This window comes from Galeopterus variegatus, unplaced genomic scaffold, assembly GCF_000696425.1.
Source record: "Galeopterus variegatus unplaced genomic scaffold, G_variegatus-3.0.2 Scaffold4571, whole genome shotgun sequence".
NCBI classification, from domain to species: domain Eukaryota; kingdom Metazoa; phylum Chordata; class Mammalia; order Dermoptera; family Cynocephalidae; genus Galeopterus; species Galeopterus variegatus.
The window spans coordinates 80,273-104,374 of record NW_007730682.1 but is presented as its reverse complement, the minus strand read 5'-3'; the positions used below and the strand labels follow the sequence as shown (position 1 = coordinate 104,374).

Genomic DNA, 24,102 nt, shown 5'->3' with positions numbered 1-24,102 from the left:
ATATTGTAGTTATTACCATTCCAGAATCTCTGTTTAGGTATCCGGGTTTTTTACAAGCCATGTACCTCCAACTATACCAACTCTTGTCACTGAGAAACTGTTTCCTGTAGTAGGTAGTGCAAAATAAGGACTGGGGAACCATTTCAGAAAGTGTGTGTCAATTTGCACTCCCATCCACAGTATGTGAGGAGATCCTTTTTCTAAATACTGAAAAAAATTGAATATTATTTTTTATTCTTTGTTTATTTGGTAGTAAAAATGGTTATCTTTTTAAATTATGATTATACCTATTGGTGATTATAAAATATTTATTAACCATTTTAATCTTTTCCAAATATTTTGCCACTTATGAGCTACATAAGTTTGCACAAGTGACTGATCCTTCATTTTCTCACTTTGAAAGTGAGAACCTGTTACAGTCCTTGTATACTGTAGGCATTTGATAAAAGGTAGCTGTTGTCACTTTTTATTAGGGCTTTGATGCTTTCTCTCTGATTTGTACATGCCCCTATATTGCAAATGCTATCAATACTTGGTAGGTTAGGGCCGGCCCGGTGGCGCACTGCTACAGTGCGCCGCTTGGGAAGCGTGGTGGCGCTCCCGCCGAGGGTTCGGATCCCACATACAGACCGGCCGCTCACTGGCTGAGCAAGGTGCGGGAGCAACACCGAGGGTTGCGATCCCGTTGCCGGTCCCGGTCCGGTACAGGCGCGACACTGAGGGTTGCGATCCGTTGCCGGTCACAAAAAAAAGACAAAAAAAAAAAATACTTGGTAGGTTGTGATTGCTATAAACTCAATGTTTGTGTCCCCCTGAAATTCACAGATTGAAGCCTAAATCATCAATGTGATGGTATTTGGAGATAGACTTTTGGAAAGTAATTCAGTAGTGAGGGTGAAGCCCTCATGATGGGATTTATACCCTTAGAAGAAGAGACAGAAGAGAGCTTGCTTGCTTCCTCTCTCTGCTCTCTGTTATGTGAGCACACAATGAGGAGATGGTGGTCTGCAAACCAGGAAAAGTGCCCTCCCCAGACACCAAATTGGCTGGCACCTTGATTTTAGCCTTCCCAGCCTCCAGACTGTGAGAAATAAATTTCTGTTGCATAAGCCACCCAGTCTGTAATATGCTGTCATAGCAGTCCAAACTGACTGAGCAATGATTATAACCTGTAAACGACTTGCCTAGGGTGGCAGCTCTAAAGTCTTGTGCAATTTCTTTTACTGAGAGCTGGCAGTTGTTAAACACATTTTTAATCAAACTAAAAAACTACAAATATAAAAAAACCAAGTGGAAACAAAAAGCTGGATCAAAATAATTGTCTTTATCCTTTTGCAATTATAAAGACTTAAAAAGGTTTTCAGACATTGTATTTCAGGAACATATTTATATTTTCCTGTTAGACTATAAATGATTTTACCAGTCATAAGCTCAGTGCGAGTTTTAAATATGTACCCTCAAATAAGATGAAGGTAAACAGTTTGGGAATTTCTCTAAGACCTTCATTACTATTCAATTAGTAACTTACAGTTCCTATTCAATGAAATGAAACCAAGAAGGCTGGAGAACCCTGGAGAATGATGTGCATCATGAAACCTATGAAATAAGCTGATGGACCGAAATTTTAGTAATAATCCGTACAAGGTCCTTAGCTACATTTAAATTGGGATGAAATTCCCTCATCAAGATTATTTTAGGGAGAGCTAAGGAGGTGTAAGTAGCCTCTCTAAGGATGAAAAATTCATAAAATGAGGCATTTCAACTTTTTTCTAAGGTCTTAATTTATAAGAGTATTCTGTGGTCCTGAAAAGTCTGCAGAGCAATGCATACATGACAAGAAAAACACTTATTCAGAGAAAAACACGATATTAAGTGAATCTTTACATTTGTTCTTGGATTAAATAATGTCTTAAAGGACTCCTCTTGTGCCTTGGGCTATGAGGATGACAGAATTGCCTGGGTATGGTGAAGAGTTTACATCAATGTTTCCAAAGCGCACTCAGCCAAAGAGCAGGCCAGGAGATCCTCTGAGAAAATGGTGCTTAATATTCAGATAAATTTGGAGAACAGTGCACATGCCATTTTCCTCCTGAAGAGTCACAGTGAAAGACTACAAGTTGGTAAAACTTAGTCAATTTTTACTATGTTTATCTTAGTGTTCCTAAAACTTATTTAATCAGGAAACCCACTCTGTACTAGAGTCTAGGCTACTAAACACACTTTGTGAAACCCAGATCTAGAAAATGACTTTGACTCTTTGAGACACTCAAGGTCACAAAATAGACAATTATGATGGATGAGAAATTCTATGGGAAATGCTTAGTGAAAATATTAGTACCAGAAATAACAACAACCAGCTATAAGGATGGAGTTAGCTTTTGGGCTGGGCAGCGGGAAAAAGCTGGGAGGGTGGAGAGGACAGTCAGTGAAGACTGAAACAGCAGTGAGAAAACTAGATAAAGAAGAGCCAACAAAAGGGCAGAAAAATTGGTGAAATTGTCACCTGTGGTAGCTTGAAATATTGAAAGTGTGTTCAATGAAATTGTGGGTCTAAGAAGACTGCTAATAAGAATGTTGAACGTATCAATTGGCTTTAACATATTTGTTTGTTTGGTTGGTTCATGTGAGAAGATGTGGGAAGAGAGGAACTAAAGAGGGAATTATTCAATTTGTAAGCAGAATTTAAAGGAAACATAGAAGAGTCCAGACTTGCTTGGGCTGGAAAATAAGGCTGTTTTGCATTTTCTGTCTTTCCAAAAGTCTCAATGTAAGAAATCAACTCAGGGCAAAGATCAAATCAAAGATGTAACTATAAGGTCTTTTGTTTAGACTTTAAAAATATTTAAGGTCATGCTTTGCAGACACTCTCAGCTAGAAAAAAAGGGCTTCTAGGATTTTTAAGGACATTGTACAAGAGAAGCCTGATATTTCCAAAGTAGAGAGAGGTATGTCCAAAAAAGATTATTATATTTTAAGGATTTTTAAGGACATTGTACAAGAGAAGCCTGATATTTCCAAAGTAGAGAGAGGTATGTCTAAAAAAGATTATTATATTTTATATACTATACTATACTATACTATACTATACTATACTATACTATACTATACTATACTATACTATACTATACTCTGGAGGCATGGAGTGAATCCCAATATGATTCAGAGGAAACCCAGAAAGTTTTTAATATAGTTATATTAATGAAGTCTTGGACTAAAAGGAACTGAGGTAGTTGCACGAAAAGAGAGGCCTCTTTCTGCGGGGAGGAAGCAGAGTAAGAAAGCTCCTCATCTGCAAACAAAGGTTAATTCTTGTGGAGAAGGAAGGCTGTCCCAGAGGGAAGAGCCAAAAGTACAGAGAATGGAGTCAAGAGTCACAGAGATAATGGTCTAGGAAGCTGCTCCTAGGTATTAGAGCTGGGCCCTAATAAGAGAATATCTCCTAATCCCAGAGGAAGGGGGCCTCGCAACATATGCCCAGCTTTTTATGTTAATAGGATGAAAGACCATATGGAGAAAGAGGTCTAGCTATGTAGCTATCTATCCACATCTGAGTCAACCAGCTATCTACATTTGCATGAACCAAGTTGAGACCAATAGAAAAATCACCCAAACAACCTATTGGATTGTGAGGAATAATTAATCCTTATTGTTTTAAGCCATTAAATGGGGAATGATTTGTATCACAACAGTAGATAATATATATGCATTACTCATCAGTCCAGAAAACCTGAAAAAGATAAAATAGGCTTAATTTCCTGAAAACAAAAAGATATTCCATTGGGGTAGAGGTTTGAATACTGTAATGAATAGACTCTGATAAAAGTTACTAAGGGAAACAAATAAAAATCTTCATTCTAAAAGAACCTAAATACACATATAACAACCTCAGATAATTTTTTTATATTTATCTTCCTTAAGAGAAAGATGTTAGAAATTACGAGTTACCAGTGTTGCTTTCACTTCCACAATTCTATGGGCGACAACAAAATGTTAAAATAATATAAATCTGTGGTTCCAACCTTTTTATATAGATCACTGTTAGGCTGGCTGCACAAGATTCATACAGATGTGGATTATGTTATTTAATCTCTCTGAGATTCATTTATAAAATGGTGATAATACCTGCCTCACAGGGTATGAGACATTATCTGTATGAGTTCCATAAAATGATTTAAAAATATTAATGTATCTATGCATGCACGTATATCTCTGTGGGAAAAGGAGAATGTGGCAACTAATGTCTGCAAAGTGGACAACGTTCCTCACTTAAAAAATTAACACAGTTCACCTAGATTCAAAAATAGTTCTCTACAGAAATGTTGATATAAGATGTAAAACTTACAAAGAAAAAGACAAAGAAGGCTAGGACTGAGAACAGAGTGCACTTTTGGTGAAGGCCTAACGTACATCAGGCAATAAAATGGCATGCATATAATGCAAGAAATTCATGAGAAAATTCATATTATCTTTTAATTCTACTTTTCTACCAACTTTTTGAAATACCCTCAGATATTTATACATGTATCTTTTCAGGTAAGCCTCAGTTAACTAGTGGGATAAATGCTATTACTCCTATTTTAGAATGGAGGGACCTGAAAATCTCCTCTACTAGAGATGTCCTGGAGATTCATCTACCAAGAATTCAGAAGGAAGCTTGTGTATAGTCTGTAATTTAATCTGAGTAACTTTTCAAATTCCCCTGCAACATCATAGTTATATACTCAACTGCTAACTCATAATAATGAAAGGAAAAATGAATGGAAATTGAAAACTAATGCATAGAATGATTAGCAAATCACAATGTGTCATTCTATAACTAACTGGGGAAAAGATAAAAGGCCAAACTAACACAGAAAACTTAGATTACTCAAGAAAAGCTTTTCCATAAATTTGTAGGTAACTTTATATTTTTATAAATAAAATGTGACAAAAATAAACCTGGAACTGCTTCTGTAGTGTGGATCTAGGCACACTGTTCCAAGGGCAAGAACCAGAAAAGAGCTTTAGGGTTGAAAGTGTTCTATCTAGGTATCACGGGCATCCAAGATTTGCCTAAGTAGGGGATCATACCACCAGAAATCTTTACTGAGTGCCACATTAAATTTTGTTGATAACGGGCTGGCCCATGGCTCACTCGGGAGAGTGTGGTGCTGATAACACCAAGGCCCCGGGTTCGGATCCCATATACGGATGGCTGGTTGGCTCACTGGCTGAGCGTGGTGCTGACAACACCAAGTCGAGGGTTAAGATCCCCTTACCGGTCATCTTTTAAAAAAAAAAAATGTTGTTGATAACAAAAGAAAAACATACCCATTTTTGGTAGTAATTTTTAAAGCACTCTAAAAACAATATAATTAATTTATTTATACATAAGTGCATGATAATAGACGGGTGTTACTCAGTGCTCTATTTTAAATCAAGCTAATGAGGGCATTAAAATTGCATAGAGTGAACTGTTACTACTTTTAGAAAATATCTGTGTGGACTCATTCCAGTTAGTAATAAGAATAATGTTTACTATTTATTACATGCTTCCCGTGTGCTGGAAAATATTTTATATAAATTATCTTGTTTTAATCTTCACTTGAATATTGTGAGCTAGATGTTCTTAAACCCATTTTACAGATGAAGAAACTGAGATTGAGAGATTCTATAATTTGTAAAGTTTTACAGATAGTAAGTTGCAGAAGTGATCCCAAACTCACTCTGTCTGGCCTAGAGACTGTGATCTCACCCCACTACTGCACAGCCATTTTTACAGAGAGTCAGAATACCCATAAACTCTGAGTTTACACACTGAGACTCAATACTGAGTATTTTATGAGAGGCATGGATTTTATAGTTAGATAAATGCAATATTTTCCAAGAGTCGAGCTACATAGCTAGAAATTTCATTTAAATTCCGGAATTCAAATATTAGGCTCATAAATTTCAGAGGCACTATAAATTATTGGTGAGCATAATTTTCGTAAATCTCAATCAGCTCTTCTCGAAAATGAGCCACATTTATGGGCTGAAGTATGATCATTTAGATACATCCTGTGGTATGTAGTCCTGAGGAAGAAAGGTAAAGTATGACTCATGTGAATCACTCCTAATATAGTGACGCCATTATCACCACTTTAGTCTTCCAAAGTTGTGATCCCATTTAATCAGGAAAACTTAGTTCAGGTTGAAGGTTCCATTTGCTTAATTTGTCCAAATTTTGATACTTTCTTGAACTTATTTATTTTTTCCTTTTGTGAAGTTTTAAGTTTGGCATATCCAAGTCATGTAATATCAGTGAAATGGTTCCATCTTGTAAATTACTAGTTGTCCCACTAGCTATGTCTGTCAGAATCCTTTAATGCCTCTGTCTTTAACCTGAGGGAGTAGCCTAGTAAAATCTTTCTACTCTAAGACTTCAATGCCTTCTAAATATCACATACAAAGGAGTAGATGAAGAACTCATGCATGAAAGAAAAAGTTATGATTCATGATTTACAAAGTTCATAGTAAAAGTTCCATAATTTCAAGCCAGTTAGTTCTTATGTGCAAGGTAATGAGGTGTTTATGGTCAACAAAAAATGGCACTTCTTGTGAATCTGTAACTATCTCAAAATAAAAAGTTAAAAAGTTACTCCTATTCAGGGCAGGCCACTAATCCTATAGGATTGTTGTCCTTACAAAAGGGAAATTTGAATACAGACATACACGGAGGGAAGAAGATGTGAAGACACACAGGGAGAAGAGGGCCACCCGACCACCGAAGCAGAGGTGAGAGTCAAGGAATGCCTGGATGACATATTTCACATACCTGGTGTTGGCTGTCACCAGAATCTAGGAGAGAGGCAGGAACAGCTTCTCCCTCAGAGCTCTCATTAAGAACTAACCCTGCCAACACTCTGATATTAGATTTCTAGCCTCCAGAGCTTGAAACAATAAATTTATGTTGTTTTAAGTCAACCAGTTTCGGGCCGGCCCGGTGGCGCACTGGAGAGTGCGCTGCTTGGGAGTGCAGCGGAAGCCTCCAGAGCTTGAAACAATAAATTTATGTTGTTTTAAGTCAACCAGTTTCGGGCCGGCCTGGTGGCGCACTGGAGAGTGCGCTGCTTGGGAGTGCAGCGGAGCTCCTGCTGAGGGTTCAGATCCCATGTGGAGACCGGTTCCCGCTCACTGGCTGAGCGAGGTGCGGGCGCAACACCGAGGGTTGCGATCCCGTTGCCGGTCCACGATACGGGTGCGACACCGAGGGTTGTGATCCCGTTACCGGTCAGTAAAAAAGACAAAAAGGAAAAAAAAAAAAGTCAACCAGTTTGTGGTGTTTTGTTACAACAGCCCTAGAAAACTAACATAGATAGACAGATAGATGATAGACAGACAGACAGATTAAGTTTCAGGCCTCTTAGGTTTAAGTCTAGTCATAAAATGAGGACCCGAGAAACTGTCTGGTGAAGTAGTATAGTGTTCCTAAAGGTGTTAGGTGAACCACAAAAAATGCCATTTTTGTAGATACAAAATGGTAATTTTATGTGGTTCAGCCTAGTAGATAACGTAAATAATTCAGGCTTTCTGAAACCCTCTTTTCCCCTCATGAACAGACCTGTGACTGAATTCTCTAAGAAAATATTTCTCCTGCATCACTTTCCCTCTATAAATAGATTCTTAGGCTTCATTCATTTCATTTAGATAAGGAAGTTTCAGTCTCCATGACCTGTATGGAATTAAACAGTAGAGGCAATTGATCTTTGAGGATCTGCCTGCTATTTCTCTCATTTACACATCTCTGTGCATGGTTTATCCTAGGAGACAATACTGGGGATTCCATCTAATTTACATTCAAAGCTGAGGTTTCTCCAGGGGATTTTCTCTCATTCCATTTGGCACAGCAGTAACTGTGTCTGACAACATCTGCCTTACAGCACCACTCCGCAGCTCCATCTGACACTTGGTTCCCGTCCACATTCTCCTCCCGCCTGTCTTCTGAGGCAGACACTTTCACAAGAGAGGTAGAGAAGAGACAACAGTGAAGGGGAACCAGAGCTGTACTTTCCCATCAATATGAGTCACGAACCCACCAAATATCTTCACCTACCTCTTATTCCAATTCGTCCAAAGATTTCTGGCATAAACCAATAGTCTCTAAACTAGCCTTTGTCCTTTGGGATTCTTGAGCATTCTCATGTCTAAACGTTTATTTCCTAGACTTTCATATATCTAGTCCCTTTCAAAGTTTTCTCAACTCTGAAAAAAAAAAACACTCAAATTTTACCGATAATTTTTTAAAGAAGATACCAAAAATATCTTGCATGTGACTACTGCTAAAGCATGCCAATTTATTTTCATAAAAAGATATTTAGTAAGAAATTCTATTTCATACAATATATAATAATCTTTACTTCAAATAAATTTTCAGATAAATTTTATAAGGAATTGATTTCAGGGAAATTCCAAACCTTATCAATCAAAAAATTCCTCTACATTCTGGAATAATTTTAGTCATTTCCTATACCAAACAGGAAATTCAGAATAAGAGTTTATTAGTAAAAATTGCCATTTAAATTATTACCTATTTCAATTAAATTGTCTTTGTTGTTTGGCTACAGCTTTAAATTCAAACAGATTGTTTCAAAATGTCATTCTATTTCTACTCGACTGAAAACCTTGTGCCGGTATGCTCTTCATTATATGCGATTCTAAAATTTCCTTGTGCCAGACAACACATAAACAGCTGGTGATATTAAGCTGCCTTGAGGGGGAAAAATTCCTTGGCCTAAAAATGGTATCACTTGATTTCAAAATTTATGATACTTCTCTCCTTAGCATACTTTACAACTGGATTTTCAGAAATATGTATACTTCACATAAAATTTGACAAAGGAAGAATGTGGTATAAAATATCTCGTTTTGTTGTGGTTTTATGAGCAGAAACAACGTAAGGACTGAAAGTGCAAGTGGGGCATTAAAGTGACAAAATGCTGTCTGGGATGCAGAGTGTATTACCCAGGTGCTCGCACTTATATTCTGAACTCTCACCTGCCGCATTTCTTAGTCATTAGAGATGAGCAAAAGACACTTTTGCCTCCTCACCTCATCTGTGAGTATAGGGCAAAAGAAACAATGCTAAAACAAAATCCTTCCTTCTTGTCCAAATACAAACTTCTAGATGAGTAGGTTCAGTCCCAGCAACATTGGCATTTGTCCTGTTGTACTTGGCTGAAGCAAATCCAACATCTGAAAATCTAGGCAAATGACAAGTGACAACTCCTTTCACAAATACATATATTGGTGTTTCATTTCAGCTTCTTTTAAACAAGCTTTTCTAGCATATTAAGATGTGATTTTAATATTTAAATATTGAAATGTAATATATATGTATATATACACACACTCATAGAGACAGACATAGATATATCTCCAACAACATGGCTGATATAAAAAGCAAGGTTTACCTGCCAGCTCTAAATGATTTTCTTTTCCACACTTCTCCCCACAACCATATCCAAGCTGAGATCCAGTTGCTTTCAAAGAGCAACACAGTTTCCACCAGACAACAACCTTTTGGGTTGCACTCTCAAAATCAAGATTAGAAGGAGTCAACTGCATATGGCAGCTCTCTGGAACTTTGTCCCTTGAGTCAGGTTCCCAACTTCTCCAGGTTACTGGTCCCTTAGAGATGCTATTATATAATGAAATAAACTTACTGTTTTCTTTAACACTTTGAGAGCATAAGGCTTCTGCGTCCCCTTCTGTTTGCATCTGTACACAATGGATGTAGCACCCCTTGAGGGGGAAAAAGACAAAAAGAAAATGTTATGCTTTAGACATGAATTAAAGGGGAAAGCCTGAAATAAGTGTCTCTTGCAGTTACCCTCATAACTGACAAGTGTTTGTAAGTTCTAGTACAGGACTGGCCCTAGCCATCAAGAGTACTTTTTTTCTCACAACTAAATACAGGTTGCTCAGAAAAGTCTACGTTTTCTAGCCTGCTGTTTTCCTCCTGCCCTATCCCTACACAGGTAACATACCCAGGGCTTTGCATTCAGTAGGCTCTAGAATAAATCAGGTCCTCAGGTTAATATAGTTCCTGGAGGATACCCACCCAATTTCAGAATCCCAGAGCTTTCCTAGAGGTACACGTCTGGATTAAAATAAGCCATATGTCTTCAGGGAGAGGGTTTAAGTTCATCACTCTGTTATTAGGGTCAGAACAGTCCTTATTTCCAGTACTTGGCAGGGGAGCTGGGGATCTCTTTCTTTCTTACTTAATTTTTTTTTTTTAACTTGTAAAGGAGAATAGGAAGAAGGGACTCAATAATTATCTTCATATTTGCGCAGGGTTACTAAAAAGACAGCATTACAAAGCACGACAGTATGGTCTGAATGCTCGCACTCCACACATTAATAGAGTAACAGAAAGAGAGAGAGACAAAAAGGAACTTGCAGACCAAAAAGGCATGAGATTCAATTTCAGAAAGAGAACTCCCATAAACATCTTAAAATAAGGTCAGTGTGAAATAAATTAGTCAGACTTTCAAGATTAGGCCAAAGGACTTCTCATAACATATTCAGTCCTACGGTTCTGAAATTCTAAGTGAGCACAAAGAATTATAAAAATCAAATACATTTCCAACTATTTAAGCACATCAAATTTTAATAGCGCCAAGAGAAGTTGGGGACTGGTATGTTGTAAAAGCTAATAGTTAAAAAAACCTTTTACCACATTTTTTTAAAACTTTGGTAAGATAAGACATACACAAAAAAGTACAGGGCTCTAGAAATGAAATAAGTGAAGGTAAATATAAAATTCATTTTTCTTTATTTTTTAAATTGCCTTAAAAGGTAACTATCTAAAGCAAAAATATTAACAATTCATTGTGTTTACAGCATGTGTAAAAGTAAAATATATAACAATAGCACAAAGAATAGGAGGGAGAAATTGGAAAAATACCGTTGATAAGTCTTTATACTACAGGTAAGGTAGTATGATATTACTCAAAAGTAGATTAATTAAACATGTATGAGTATATTGTGTAGCCTAGGGTAATGAGTAAAATAATTATTTAAAAGAAAAATCAATAATAAATCAATAACAGAGATAAAATGGAATAATCAAAATAAAATGCAAAGGAGCAAAAACAAAATAAGAGGTTTAAAAAATAAAGCAGCTCAGAATGTGGTGGTTTTTAATCCAATTACGTCAATAATTACCTTAAATGTAAACTTTGTAAACCATCAATTAAAATTAAAGATCATTAGATTGGATCAAAAATCAAGAACAAAGTATATGCTATGTACAAGATACTCATTTTAAATATAAAGACATAAATAGGTTAAAAAAATACATTGATAGAAAAGAGATATTATGCAAACCCTAATCAAAAGAAAGCAGAAATAGCTATATTAATATCAGACAAAGTAGATTTCAGAAAAAGGATAAAGAGGAATATTACTTAATATAAAGGAATCAATTCCCCCAAATTACATAATAAATGTAAATGTGCACCTAACAAGAGGACTTCAGAATACATGAAGCAAAAACTGGTAGAACTGAAAAAAGAAATAGACAAATCCACAAATACACTTGGAAACTCCAACATACTATCTCAGAAATTGACAGAAAAAGTGAATAAACTCTCACCAAGGATATGAAAGACATAAATGGCATTTTGTTAACTAAATTAAGCTAACTGATATTTAAAGAAGACTCTACACAAAAACAGCAGAATACACATTCTTTTCAAAGTTATAGGACTCACATACTTGATTTATAGGCTTACTATAAAGCTATAGTAATCAAGAGTATGATATTGGAGAAAGAATAGACGTGGAGACAAACAGAATTTAAAGAAGGATCCAAAAACAGTACTATGCATATATGACCAATTAGTTTCTAAATAAGGTAAAAAGACAATTCAGTGGAGAAAGGACAGACTTTCTAAGAAATAGTGCTGGAACAATTGGATACCCATATGCAAGAAAACAAAAACAAAGTTTATTCGTGCCTCACAAATGGGCAAAATATTTGAACACATACAAATGACAGTACAGAAATAAAAAGGGTCATAAGAGAGTGCTATGAACAATTATATACCAACAAATTGGATAACATAGAAGAAATTAAGAAATTCTTAGACACATATGACCTACCAAGATTAAATCATGAAGAAATAGGATATCGGAACAGACCAATAATGAGTAAAGAGACTGAATCATAATAAAAAGTCTCCCATCCTGGAAACACACAACTCACCAAAATTGAGTCATGAAGAATTAGAAAATCTAAACAAAACAATAATAAGTAATGAGATTGAAGTAGTAATAGAAAGTCTTCCAGCGAAGAAAACCCAGGACAAAATGGCTTCACAGCCAAATTCTACAAAACATTCAAAGAAGAACTAATACCAAGTCTTCTCTACCAACTCTTCCAAAAACTTAAAGAGAACACTTCTAAACTCATTCTACTAGGCCAGCATTATCCTCATACTAAAACTGGAAGAAGACACAACAAAAAAAGAAAACTACAGACCAATATCTGTAATGAATACATATGTGAAGAAGATCCTCAACAAAACACTAGCAAACAGAATCCAGCAACACATTAAAAAGATCATTCACCATGATCAAGTGGGATTCATCCCAGGGATGCAAGGAAAGTTCAACATACACAAATCTATAAACATGATACATCACATCAACAGAATGAAGGAAGAAAACATATGATCATTTAAATAGATGCAGAAAAAGCATTTGATAAAATCCAACACATGTTCATAATACAAACACTTAAGAAATTAGGTAAAGAAGGAATGTACCTCAACACAATAAAGGCCATATATGACAAATCCACAGCTAATATTACACTGAATGGACAAAAGCTGGAGGCTTTTCCTCTAAAAAGGAACAAGACAAGGATGAGCACTATCTCCACTCTAATTCAACATAGTATTAGAAGTTCTAGCAAGTGCAATAACTTGCAATAAGGTAAGAGAAAGAAATAAAAGACATTCAAATTGGAAAGGAGGAAGTCAAACTATCCCTATTTGTAGATGACAAAATCCTATACATAGAAAACCCTAAAGACTCCACCAAAAAATTACTAGTACTAATAAATGAATTCAGTAAAGTGACAAGACACAAAATCAACACACAAAAAGCAATAGCCTTCTTATACACAAACAATGAAATAGCAAAAGAAGAAATCAAGAAAGTAATCCCATTCACAATAGCTACCAAAAAAATGAAATACCTAGGAATAAATTTAATCGAGGAAGCGAAAGACTTCTACAATGAAAACTTTAAACAGTGAAAAAAGTTGAGGACACAAATAAATGGAAAGATATCCCATGTTCTTGTGTTGGAAGAATTAACTTCATCAAAATGTCCATATTACTTAAAGCAAACTACACATTCAATGCAATCTCTATCAAAACACCAGTGATATTCTTCACAGAAATAGAAAAAACAATCTTAAAATTTGTATGGAATCACAAAAGACCCCATATAGCAAAAGCAATCTTGAACAAAAGGAACAAAGTTGAAAGCATCACACTTCCTGACTTCAAAATATACTATAAAGCTATACTAACCCAAACAGCATAATACTGGCATAAAAACAGACAAATTTACCAACGGAATAGAATAAATTGCCCTGAAATAAATCGACACACTTACAGCCAACTTACTTTTGATGAAGGTGCACACCCTTTTCGACAAATGGTGCTGGGAAAACTGTATATCCACATGCAGAATATTGAATCTAGGCCTCTATTTCTCACCATACACAAAAATCAACTCAAAATGGATCAAATAACTGAATTTAAGACCTGAAACTATGAAATTACTAGAAGAAAACATGGGTGAAATGCCACATGAAATGGGAGTAGGCAGCACTTTTCTGAATGAGACTGCAAAGTCACTGGCAACTAAAGCAAAAATACATAGATGGGACTACACCAAACTAAAAAGCTACTACACAGCAAGGGATACCATAAACAAAGTGAAGAGACAACCTACATAATGAGAGAAAGTGTTTGCCAACCACACATCAAAGGACCAATATGCAGAATGTATAAGGAACTTAAACAAGTCAACAGCAAAAAACCAAATAACCCAATTAAAAATGGGTAAAGGACCTGAACGGACATTTCTCAAAAGAAGACATACAAATAGCCAGCAAACACATAAAAAAAAATGTTCAACATCACTACTCATCAGGGAAATTCAAATTAAAACTACAATGAGATATCATCTCACTCCAGTTAGAATGGCTATTATCAACAAGACAAAAAATAACAAATGCTGGTGAGGATGCAGAGAAAAAGGAGCTCTCCTGCATTGCTGGTGGGAGTGTAAATTGGTACAGCCACTGTGGAAATCAGTATAGAGGTTCCTAAGAGAACTAAAAATAGACCCAGAAATAGAACTAAAAATTTACCCTATGATCCAGCTATCTCACTACTGGGTATATACACAAAGGAAATGAAATCAATATATCAAAAAGACATCTGCACTCCCATGTTCATTGCAGCACTATTCACAATAGCTAAGAGATGGAATCGACTTAAATGTCCATCACCAGATAAATGAACTGTGATATATATACACAATGGAATACTACTCAGTTATTTAAAAAAATAACATCCTATCATTTTCAGTAACAAGGCTGGAACTAGAAACTTTCATGTTAAGTAAATCAGGCACAGAAAGACAAATACCATATTATATCACTCATATGTGGAATCTTAAAAAAAAGAAAGTGGGTCTCATGGAAGTATAGAGTAGAATAATGGTTACCAGAGGCAGGAGGAGGGAAGGTAGGAGGAAAAGTTGTGGACTAATGGATATAAAACTATGCTATCTATCCTAAGTGAATCATTGGGCATATATGCATGTACCGAAACAACACAGGACCCCACAAATATGTACAAGAAAATGTTAAAAAAAAAAAAAGCCTCCCATCAAAGAAAAGCCAGGACCTGATGGCTTCAATGCTGAATTCTACCAAACATTTAAAGAAGAACTAGTACCAATCCATCTGAAAGTGTCTCAAAAAAATTGAAGGGGAGAAAATACTTTCAAATTTATTTTATGAGGCCAGCATTACCCTAAAGCCAAAGCCAGACAAGGACACTACAGGAAAATAAAATATCTCTAATGAACAAAAATGCAAAAATCTCCAACAAAATACTAGCAAACCAAATTCAACAGCATATTAAAAGAATCATTCACCATAATCAAGTGATATTCTTGCATCCTTGAATGCAAGAATGGCTAAACATATGCAAATCAGTAAATGTGATACACCACGTTAACAAAATGAAGGATAAACCATATGATCATCGCAATAGATACAGAGAAAGCATTAGACAAAATTCAATATTCTTCTATGATAAAAATTCTGAACAAATTAAGTATAGAAAGAATGCGCCTCAACATAATAAAGCCCGTATATAACAAAACCACAGCTAATATCTTAATGAATGGTCAAAATTTGAAAACTTTTTTTCTATGATCAGTAACAAGACAAGGATACCCACTTCTACCACTTCTACTCAACATAGTACTCGAAGTCCTGGCCAGAACATATAGGCAAGAAAAAGAAAAAAAAAAAATCCTAACCAAAAAAGGAGAAGGTGAGCTGTCTCTCTTTGCAGATGACATGATCATATATATAGAAAATCCTAAAGACTCCACCAAAAAACTTTTGGGACTGATAAACAAATTCAGTAAAGTTGCAGGATACAAAGTCAACATATAAAATTCAGTTGCATTTCTATATACTGACAAAAACTATCCACAGACACACACACAAAAAAAAAAATTAAGAAAACAATCCCATTTACAATAGCTACTAAAAAAATAAATAAAATATTTAGGAATAAATTTAATGAAGGAAGCAAAATATCTGTACACTGAAAACTTTAAAACATTGATGAAAGAAATTGAAGAATACATAAATAAATTGAAAGATATCCTGTGTTCATAGATTGGAAGAATTAATATTGCTAAAATGTCCATACTACTCAAAGTGATCTACAGATTCAATGCAATCCTTATCAAAGTTCCAATGACATTTCTCAAGGAAACAGAAAAAAACAATCCTAAAATTTCTGTGGAATCACAAAAGACCGTGAATAGCCAAAGTAACCATGAGCAAAAAGAACAAGGCTGGAGGTATCACATCACCTAATTTCCACATCTACTAAAGCTAAAGTAATGAAAATGGCATAATACTGGAATAAAAACAGACACATACACTAAAGGAAGAGAATAGAGAGCCTAGAAATAAATTCACCCATTTATGGTCAACTGGTTTTTGACAAAGATGCCAAGAACACACAATGGGGAAAGGACAGTCTCTTGAATAAATGATGTTGGGCAAACTGGATATCCACATACAGAAGAATGAAATTAGAACCTTATCTTACACTATATACAAAAATCAACTCAAAATGGATTAAAGACTTAAGCATAAGACCTGAAACTCTAAAACTGCTAAAAGAAAACATGAGGGAAAAGCTCCATGACATTGGTCTGGGCAATAATTTTTTGATATGACACCAAAAGCACAGGCAACGAAATGTAAAAATAGACAAGTGGGATTATATCAAACTAAAAAGCTTCTGCACAACCAAGGAAACAATCAACAGAGTAAAGAGACAACTTATAGAATGGGAGAAAATATTGGCAAACCATACATCTGATATGTGGTTAATATCCAAAATGTAAAAGAAACTCAACTCAATAGCAAGAAAACAACTAGATTAAAACATGGGCAAAGGACCTAAATAGACATTTCTCAAAAGAAGACATACAAATGACCAACAGGTTTATGAAAAAATGTTCAACAACACTAATCATCAGGGAAATGCAAATTAAAACTCCAATGAGATATTATCCTTCCTACCTGTTAAAATAGCTATTATCGAAAAGACAAAAGATCAATGTTGTCAAAGATGTAGACAAAAGAGAATCCTTATACACTGTTGTTAGGAATTAGTATAACCATTATAGAAAACAGTACAAAGATTGCTCAAAAAGTTAAAAATAGAACTACCATATGATCCAGCAATCCCAGAGTCTGTGCCGTAATAACTTCGTATAGCATACATATTGGGTATATATCCAACGAAATGAAATCAGTGTGTCAAAAAGATACCTGCACTTTCATGTTCACTGCAACAGTATTTACAACAGCCAAGATATGGAATCAACCTAAGTGCCTATCAACAGATGATAAATAGATAAAGAAAATGTGGTATATATACATGATGGAATATTATTAAGCCTTTAAAGAGAAGGAAATCCTGTCACCTAGAGGACACATTATGTTAAATGAAATCAGCCAGGCACAGAAAGACAAATAGTGCATGATCTCACTTACTATGTGGATTCTAAAAAAGATGAGCTAAGAAGCAAGAAAGTAGAATAGCGGTTACCAGAGGCTCAGGGGTGGGGGTTTGGGGGAGATGTTTGTCAAAGCATTAAAAATTTCATTTACCCAAGAGGAATAAGTTGGAGAGATCTATTCTACAACATGGTGACTACAGTTAATAACAATGTATCGTATACTGAAAATTGCTAAGAGAGTAGACTTTAGGTGCCATACCACACACACAAAAAAGATAAGTGTGTGAGGTAATTGCATATGTTAATTTGCTTGATTTAGTCATTCCACAATATTTGCATATTTCAAAATATCATGGTGTACCATAAAATTGCACAATTTTTATTTTTAATAAAGAAAATATCTGAACATATACTTCACCAAAGAAAATATGAGTATACAGATGGCAAATAGCATAGAAAGATGCTCGACATCATTCATTAGTCATTAGGGAAAAGCAAATTAAAACCACAAGGAGATACAACTACGCACCTATTTGAATGCCCTAAAAAAAGTCTGTAAGGATGCAGAGCAACTGAAACTCTCATACATTGCTGGTGGGTATGCAAAATGGTACAGTCACTTTGGAAAACAATTTAGCAGTTTTTTATAAAGTTAAGCATATCATATGACCCATCTATCTTACTCCTAGGGATTTGCCCAAGTGACATGAAAACTATATTCAATCACAAATTTGAACATGATTCTTCATAGCAGCTTTATTAGTAATCATCAAAAACTAGAAACAGCTCCAATATCCCTCAATTGTGAAATGGATTATCAATCTGTGGTACATCCACACATGAAATTCTACCTAGAAATGAAAGGAAGGACCGAGGGTACAGAGAGCAAGTTAGATAAATCTCTAATAAAATATCTTAAAAAAGAGAAGCCACATTCAAAAGGTCATGTGCTGTATGACTCCAGTAACAGTATTATCACAAAGACAAAACTATACAGACAGAAAATATATCAGTGGTTGTCAGGGGCTCACAGGTTGAGAGACTGACTACAAATAAGCAGGATAGATTTTTTTCACATGATGGCAGTGTTCTCTATCTTGATGGTAGTGTTTACATAACTATACATATTTGTCAAAATAGGCAAAACTGTGCAATAAAATAGGTAAAATTTACTGTGTGTGAATTATACCTTAATAAAAATACAGTAAAAAAGTTATTTCCAAGAAAACCATTAAAAAAAACCACATTACCAAAATGTAGCCTAGAGCATTCAACCCATTCTACTTTCATTTAAGAGTAACTGGTGAATTTTTTCTGTTATAACTTTGATGAGGAAGAAAATCAATATTCTTTTGGAATCTGAGTCTGACTTGCACTTTCACATTGGTTTTCTTTAACAGAAATTTTGGAAAAATTATTTTTAAGCTGTAGCATTGTCTCATTTGGTTAGTTATTTTTAAAATACATGTTAAAGGCAAAAAGTTAAAAGCATAGACCACCATATGTTTCATTACACAGAAAGAGAAAATAATCAAGCTGTAATGTGTCTGTAACATTGTGTGCAGTACGTGTACATGATAACTACAATACTATATACAAACTATAACATATATAAACATATATACACTCTGCTTCTCTCTCTCTCACCTGCTCAACCCCCCACACCCCCAACCACCACACACATTGCTGCTCCTCCTATAAAGCTAAGAAGTACGTGATGTTAGTACCTGGTACTATGTGCCAAATTTATGGATATGGGGAAAAAACTCCAAATACATCTATTTATACCACATTTAGGACTACTAAGTACAGAAAGGGACTTTTCATCCTATAGTTCACCTTTACAAGCTCCTCACACCCAATACATAAGAAACAACTGCCAAATTTTTTTCATCTCTCTTAATACAGTTTTCTTTTTTATCTTCATAATCTCACTCCTTTGCCTTTCTCACTTTTTTTTTTTTAACTTTGCTGTCTTAAAGACAGATAAATTGATTTTGTTTTATTTTTCCTCCAAAAGAAATCCAGACATGTTGGGCCGGCCCGGTGGCGCACTGCTACAGTGCGCCGCTTGGGAGCGCAGCGGCGCTCCCGCCGAGGGTTCGGATCCCACATACAGACCGGTTCCCGCTCACTGGCTGAGCGAGGGGCGGGTGCAGCACCAAGGGTTGCGTTCCCGTTGCCGGTCCCGGTCCGGTACGGGCGCGACACTGAGGGTTGCGGTCCATTGCCGGACATGAAAAAAAAGACAAAAAGGAAAAAAAAAAAAAAGAAATCCAGACATGTTGACATAACTGTCCACTCACTAGCAAAGTGACAGATACCCCAATGCAATCAAAAGGTCAGGGAGAGATCGAATTTGATTAGAAATGGAAGCAGGAAGTCAGAATTCTCAACTCACATCAATGTTTTAGAAAATTAAGGTGATATTGCACCATGGTAAGACAATTTAGTATCAAGGGCATTCTCACATTAAAGGAGATTGGCTTTCTGCGGGAGGATCTAGTACGACATTTGTAGTTGTTTGGGTCAAAGCAATAGAGCTTGGTTGGCTTCCCTTGCCATCAAAGCCACAACTTGCTCTTTGGAAATGCAAGAGAACTTCACACATGGAATCTCTTAAAATGTGGGAGTCTGGAGGTACTGTTGACTCCTCTGATTTTTGGTTCCAGCTGTGTCTTTGTAACAATGTGCTTCATAGCCACATAAAATTATCTTTGTAAGGTTATTAAGTCTCATAAGTTTTTAAAAGAGTTTCACTTATTTTTTTAATGGGAGGAGTCTTGAAATGGAACCAAAGAATCTTGTTCTCTTTTTCTAATGTTGAATGTGTTTGGTTAAAGGATACAATTATGTCAAAATATTAATCATTTTAAAACATCTCAATGCATTTAATTTTTGCTCTTTTGTTTGTTTTGCATTTGATTTTTAAATTTTTTATTTTCAATATGTGTGTGTGCACAGGTGTACCTTCGACTTGATGATTTCCATTCCTTTGGATATATTCCCAGCAGTGGGATAGCTGGGTCATATGGTCGATCTATCTGCAACTGTTTGAGGAACCTCCAAACCATTTTCCATAGGGGTTGCACCATTGTGCATTCCCACCAACAGTGTAAGAGAGTTCCTTTTTCTCCGCAGCCACGCCAGCATTTATCTTTCGGTGTCTTTTGGATTTTTGCCATCCTAACTGGGGTGAGATGGTATCTCAGTGTGGTTTTGATTTGCATTTCCTGGATGCTGAGTGATGTTGAGCATTTTTTCATATGACTGTTGGCCATTTGCATATCTTCTTTAGAGAAATGCTTACTTAGTTCTTTTGCCCATTTTTTGATTGGGTTGCTTGTTTTTTTCTTGTAAAGTTGTTTGAGTTCTTTATATATTCTGGATATTAGTCCTTTGTTGGATGTGTATTTTGCAAATATTTTCTCCCACTCTGTTGGTTGTCTTTTAGCTCTGTTAATTGTTTCTTTTGCTGTGCAGAAGCTTTTTAGTTTGTTATAGTCCCATTTGTTTATTTTTCCTTTGGTTGCCTGTGCTTTTGGGGTCATATTCATGAAGTCTGTGCCCAGCCCTATTTGCTGAAGGGTTTCTCCTATGTTTTCTTTAATAAGTTTTATTGTTTCGGGGTGTATATTTAAATCCTTGATCCATTTTGAGTTGATTTTAGTATATGGTGAGAGGTATGGGTCTAGTTTCAATCTCCTGCATATGGATATCCAGTTATCCCAGCACCCTTTGCTGAAGAGGGAGTCCCGACCCCAGTGAATAGACTTGATGCCTTTGCTGAAGATCAAATGGCAGTGAGTGCGTGGGTTGATTTCTGGGTATTCTATTCTATTCCATTGATCAGTGTCTCTGTTTTTATACCAGTACCATGCTGTTTTGGTTATTGTGGCTTTGTAGTATAGTTTAAAGTCAGGTAGAGTAATACCTTCAGCTTTATTTTTTTTTGCTCAGCGTTGCTTTGGCTATTCTTGGTCTTTTGTTATTCCAGATAAATGACTGTATAGTTCTTTCCATTTCTGAGAGAAATGTCATTGGAATTTTGATGGGGATTGCATTGAATTTGTATATTACTTTGGGTAGTATAGTCATTTTCACTATATTGATTCTTCCAATCCAGGAGCATGGGATGTCTTTCCATCTTTTTGTATCCTCTCTAATTTCTCTCAGGAGTTGTTTGTAGTTCTCGTTATAGAGATTTTTCACATCCTTAGTTAGTTCAGTTCCTAGGTATTTTATTTTTTTGGTGGCTATTGTGAATGGGCAGGCTTTCTTGATTTCTCTTTCTGCTTGTTCACTATTGGTGAATAGAAATGCTACTGATTTTTGTGTGTTGATTTTGTATCCTGCTACTGTGCTGAACTCTTTTATCACCTCTAAGAGTTTTTTTGTAGATGATTTGGGCTGTTCGATATATAGGATCATGTCATCTGCAAACAGGGACAGTTTGACTTCATCCTTTCCAATCTGGATGCCCTTTATTTCCTTCTCTTCTTAAATTGTAATAATTTTGAAAGACTAGAAAAGCTAATATTGTAGTTAACTCCATCTTTAAGGATGAGATTGTTAAGGATTGTAAGAAAAGGATGCTTAAATTGTGAGTGTTAGCAATATTTGGTCACATCAAACGCAGCTGAAATCACCACTATTTATTCTCACAGCAGAGTCATTTAATTCATTAAAAATGTATTAAGCACTGTGCTAGGCAATGTAGGAGATTAGAAGGATGGTTCTGGCCCTTTATGGACTTAAAACATGGAAACAAGAAAAGAAGATGTAAATATATACCAACATTATTTCAAAAAGTTCATGCAAAGATTCGTATTATCTTTTAATTTTATTTTTCCATGAACTTTTGAAGTACCCTTGTAATTTTTCAAAGCAGGCCAAATACTAAGAAATATCAAAACATTGGGTAGTGTGACTTTATAATTTATTGTCTAAGCCTCAGTGCTTTTGAAAGTTGGATGGGGGGACATTAATGAATTATTCCAAAACCACACACAAAAATCAGGACTGTCCTTGACAAACTCAGACCTACAAGTCTCTGTACTGTTGGAAACTAGGAAAGAGGGGAGTGCTAGGGAGCCTTCTTATGGGAAGGCAAATCTAAACTGGTCTTCAGGGTGGATAGAGACTAACAAAGGCAAAAGAATAGGCTTGCAGATCTATGAGGCATATAACCTACTTGAGCCTCAATGCAGAAGTGGGAGAATTCAGGGAATATTTTGCTCCCAGCAGATCTATTTATCTATATAGGCTATGTGGAAGAACATGTAGTGAGATGATTGGCTGGAAAGATAAGACTATGTTTTTAAGGACTATGCACATCAGACTAGAATATTCAGACTTTAGTCTGCACATAAAGAGGAATATTCAAAACTTTCTGAGCAGGAGAATGAAATGAATACTTAGAGAAGTGCTTTAGAAAATCATTTGGTGTGAAAAATGAAGGGTGAATCAGAAGCAGCAGACCAGAAGCAAAAGAAGTTTATGACTCTACTGCAATTAAAGATTTAGTAATCCTCAACACATGCTTGCAACTGTTTTCTTCTTAAATGGAAAAGAAGAACACAATTTGTACAATGTTATCTCACTCCTCACAGTTAATACTATCTAGGCATAAGCATAACACAGGCTGAGCAGTGCTGAATATCCCTTTGGGGGAAGAAATGGACACCTTGCGAGTGAAGGAACTGCAAAACACAATGTTTCTGGCAACACATGTAAAAAGTATGATGAGATCATTAGTTTCATTCATGATGTCATTTTTCTAAACGACAGATTTATACCCCATGACTTCTGTCATTGTGCAATCTGCTTCTCTTTTTAAAGTCAATAATACAGTCCAAATGTCACATATTTAATGAACTATCTTCAGCTATGCATTTACGACAGCTAGACTGCAGGTGTCCGACCATCCTTAGGGCCTTTTTGATCACCATTTCCTTCACCAGGGAAATCCTCATGATACAGATTTACCTCGAGATGTCCTTTTTCTTCTTCAAAACTCATCTTAGTTCTTAGATGCAATTCCATGAAGACCCTCAAATTTGAACTTCTTATTTATCTTCTCACTCCCTTACAGTTTTTCTTCTTAATGAAGATACAATTCATATCCTATAAAGTGCACAGTTCCTCAGTGTTCAATTCAATGAGTTTTGGCTCATGTACACACCTGTGAACCACCACTCCAGTCAAGATATAGAATATTTCTATTTCCCTGGAATGCTCCCTAATGTTCTTTCCAGTCAGTCACCACTTCTATAAAGAACCACTGTTCTGATTTCTAAAATTAAGGTTTAGATTTGATTGTTCTCAAACCTCATATGAATGAAATTATACAGTATATACTCTTCAGTCAGGCTCTTTTTGCTCAACATAATGTTTGACATTCATCCATATCCTCACATGGATCAGGAGTTCAATCTCTTACTGCTCAGTAGTGTTCTAGCTGCGTATTAGTCAGGGTCCTCCAGAGAAACAGAACCAATAGGATGTGTACACACACACACACACACACACACACACAGAGATTTATTGTAAGAAAGTGGTTCATGGGCCGGCCGGTGGCACACTGCTACAGTGCCCCGCTTGGGAGTGCAGTGGCACTCCCGCCGAGGGTTCGGATCCCACATACAAACCGGCCACTCACTGGCTGAGCAAGGTGCGGGCGCAACACCGAGGGTTGCGATCCCGTTGCCGGTCCCGGTCCGGTACGGGCGTGACACTGAGGGTTGCGATCTGTTGCCGGTCACGAAAAAA

The 24,102-nt window shown here is 36.0% G+C and overlaps 1 protein-coding gene across 1 annotated transcript in view; it reads right to left on the bottom strand.

Moving 5' to 3' along the window:
• CAMK4 (calcium/calmodulin-dependent protein kinase IV) overlaps positions 1-24,102 on the bottom strand; it is a 159,266-nt gene that overhangs the window by 120,619 nt on the left and 14,545 nt on the right. Inside the window, exon 2 of the mRNA XM_008587851.1 lies at positions 9,684-9,762. Coding sequence (XP_008586073.1) covers positions 9,684-9,762 — 79 coding nt within the window. The remainder of the gene's footprint in view (positions 1-9,683; positions 9,763-24,102) is intronic.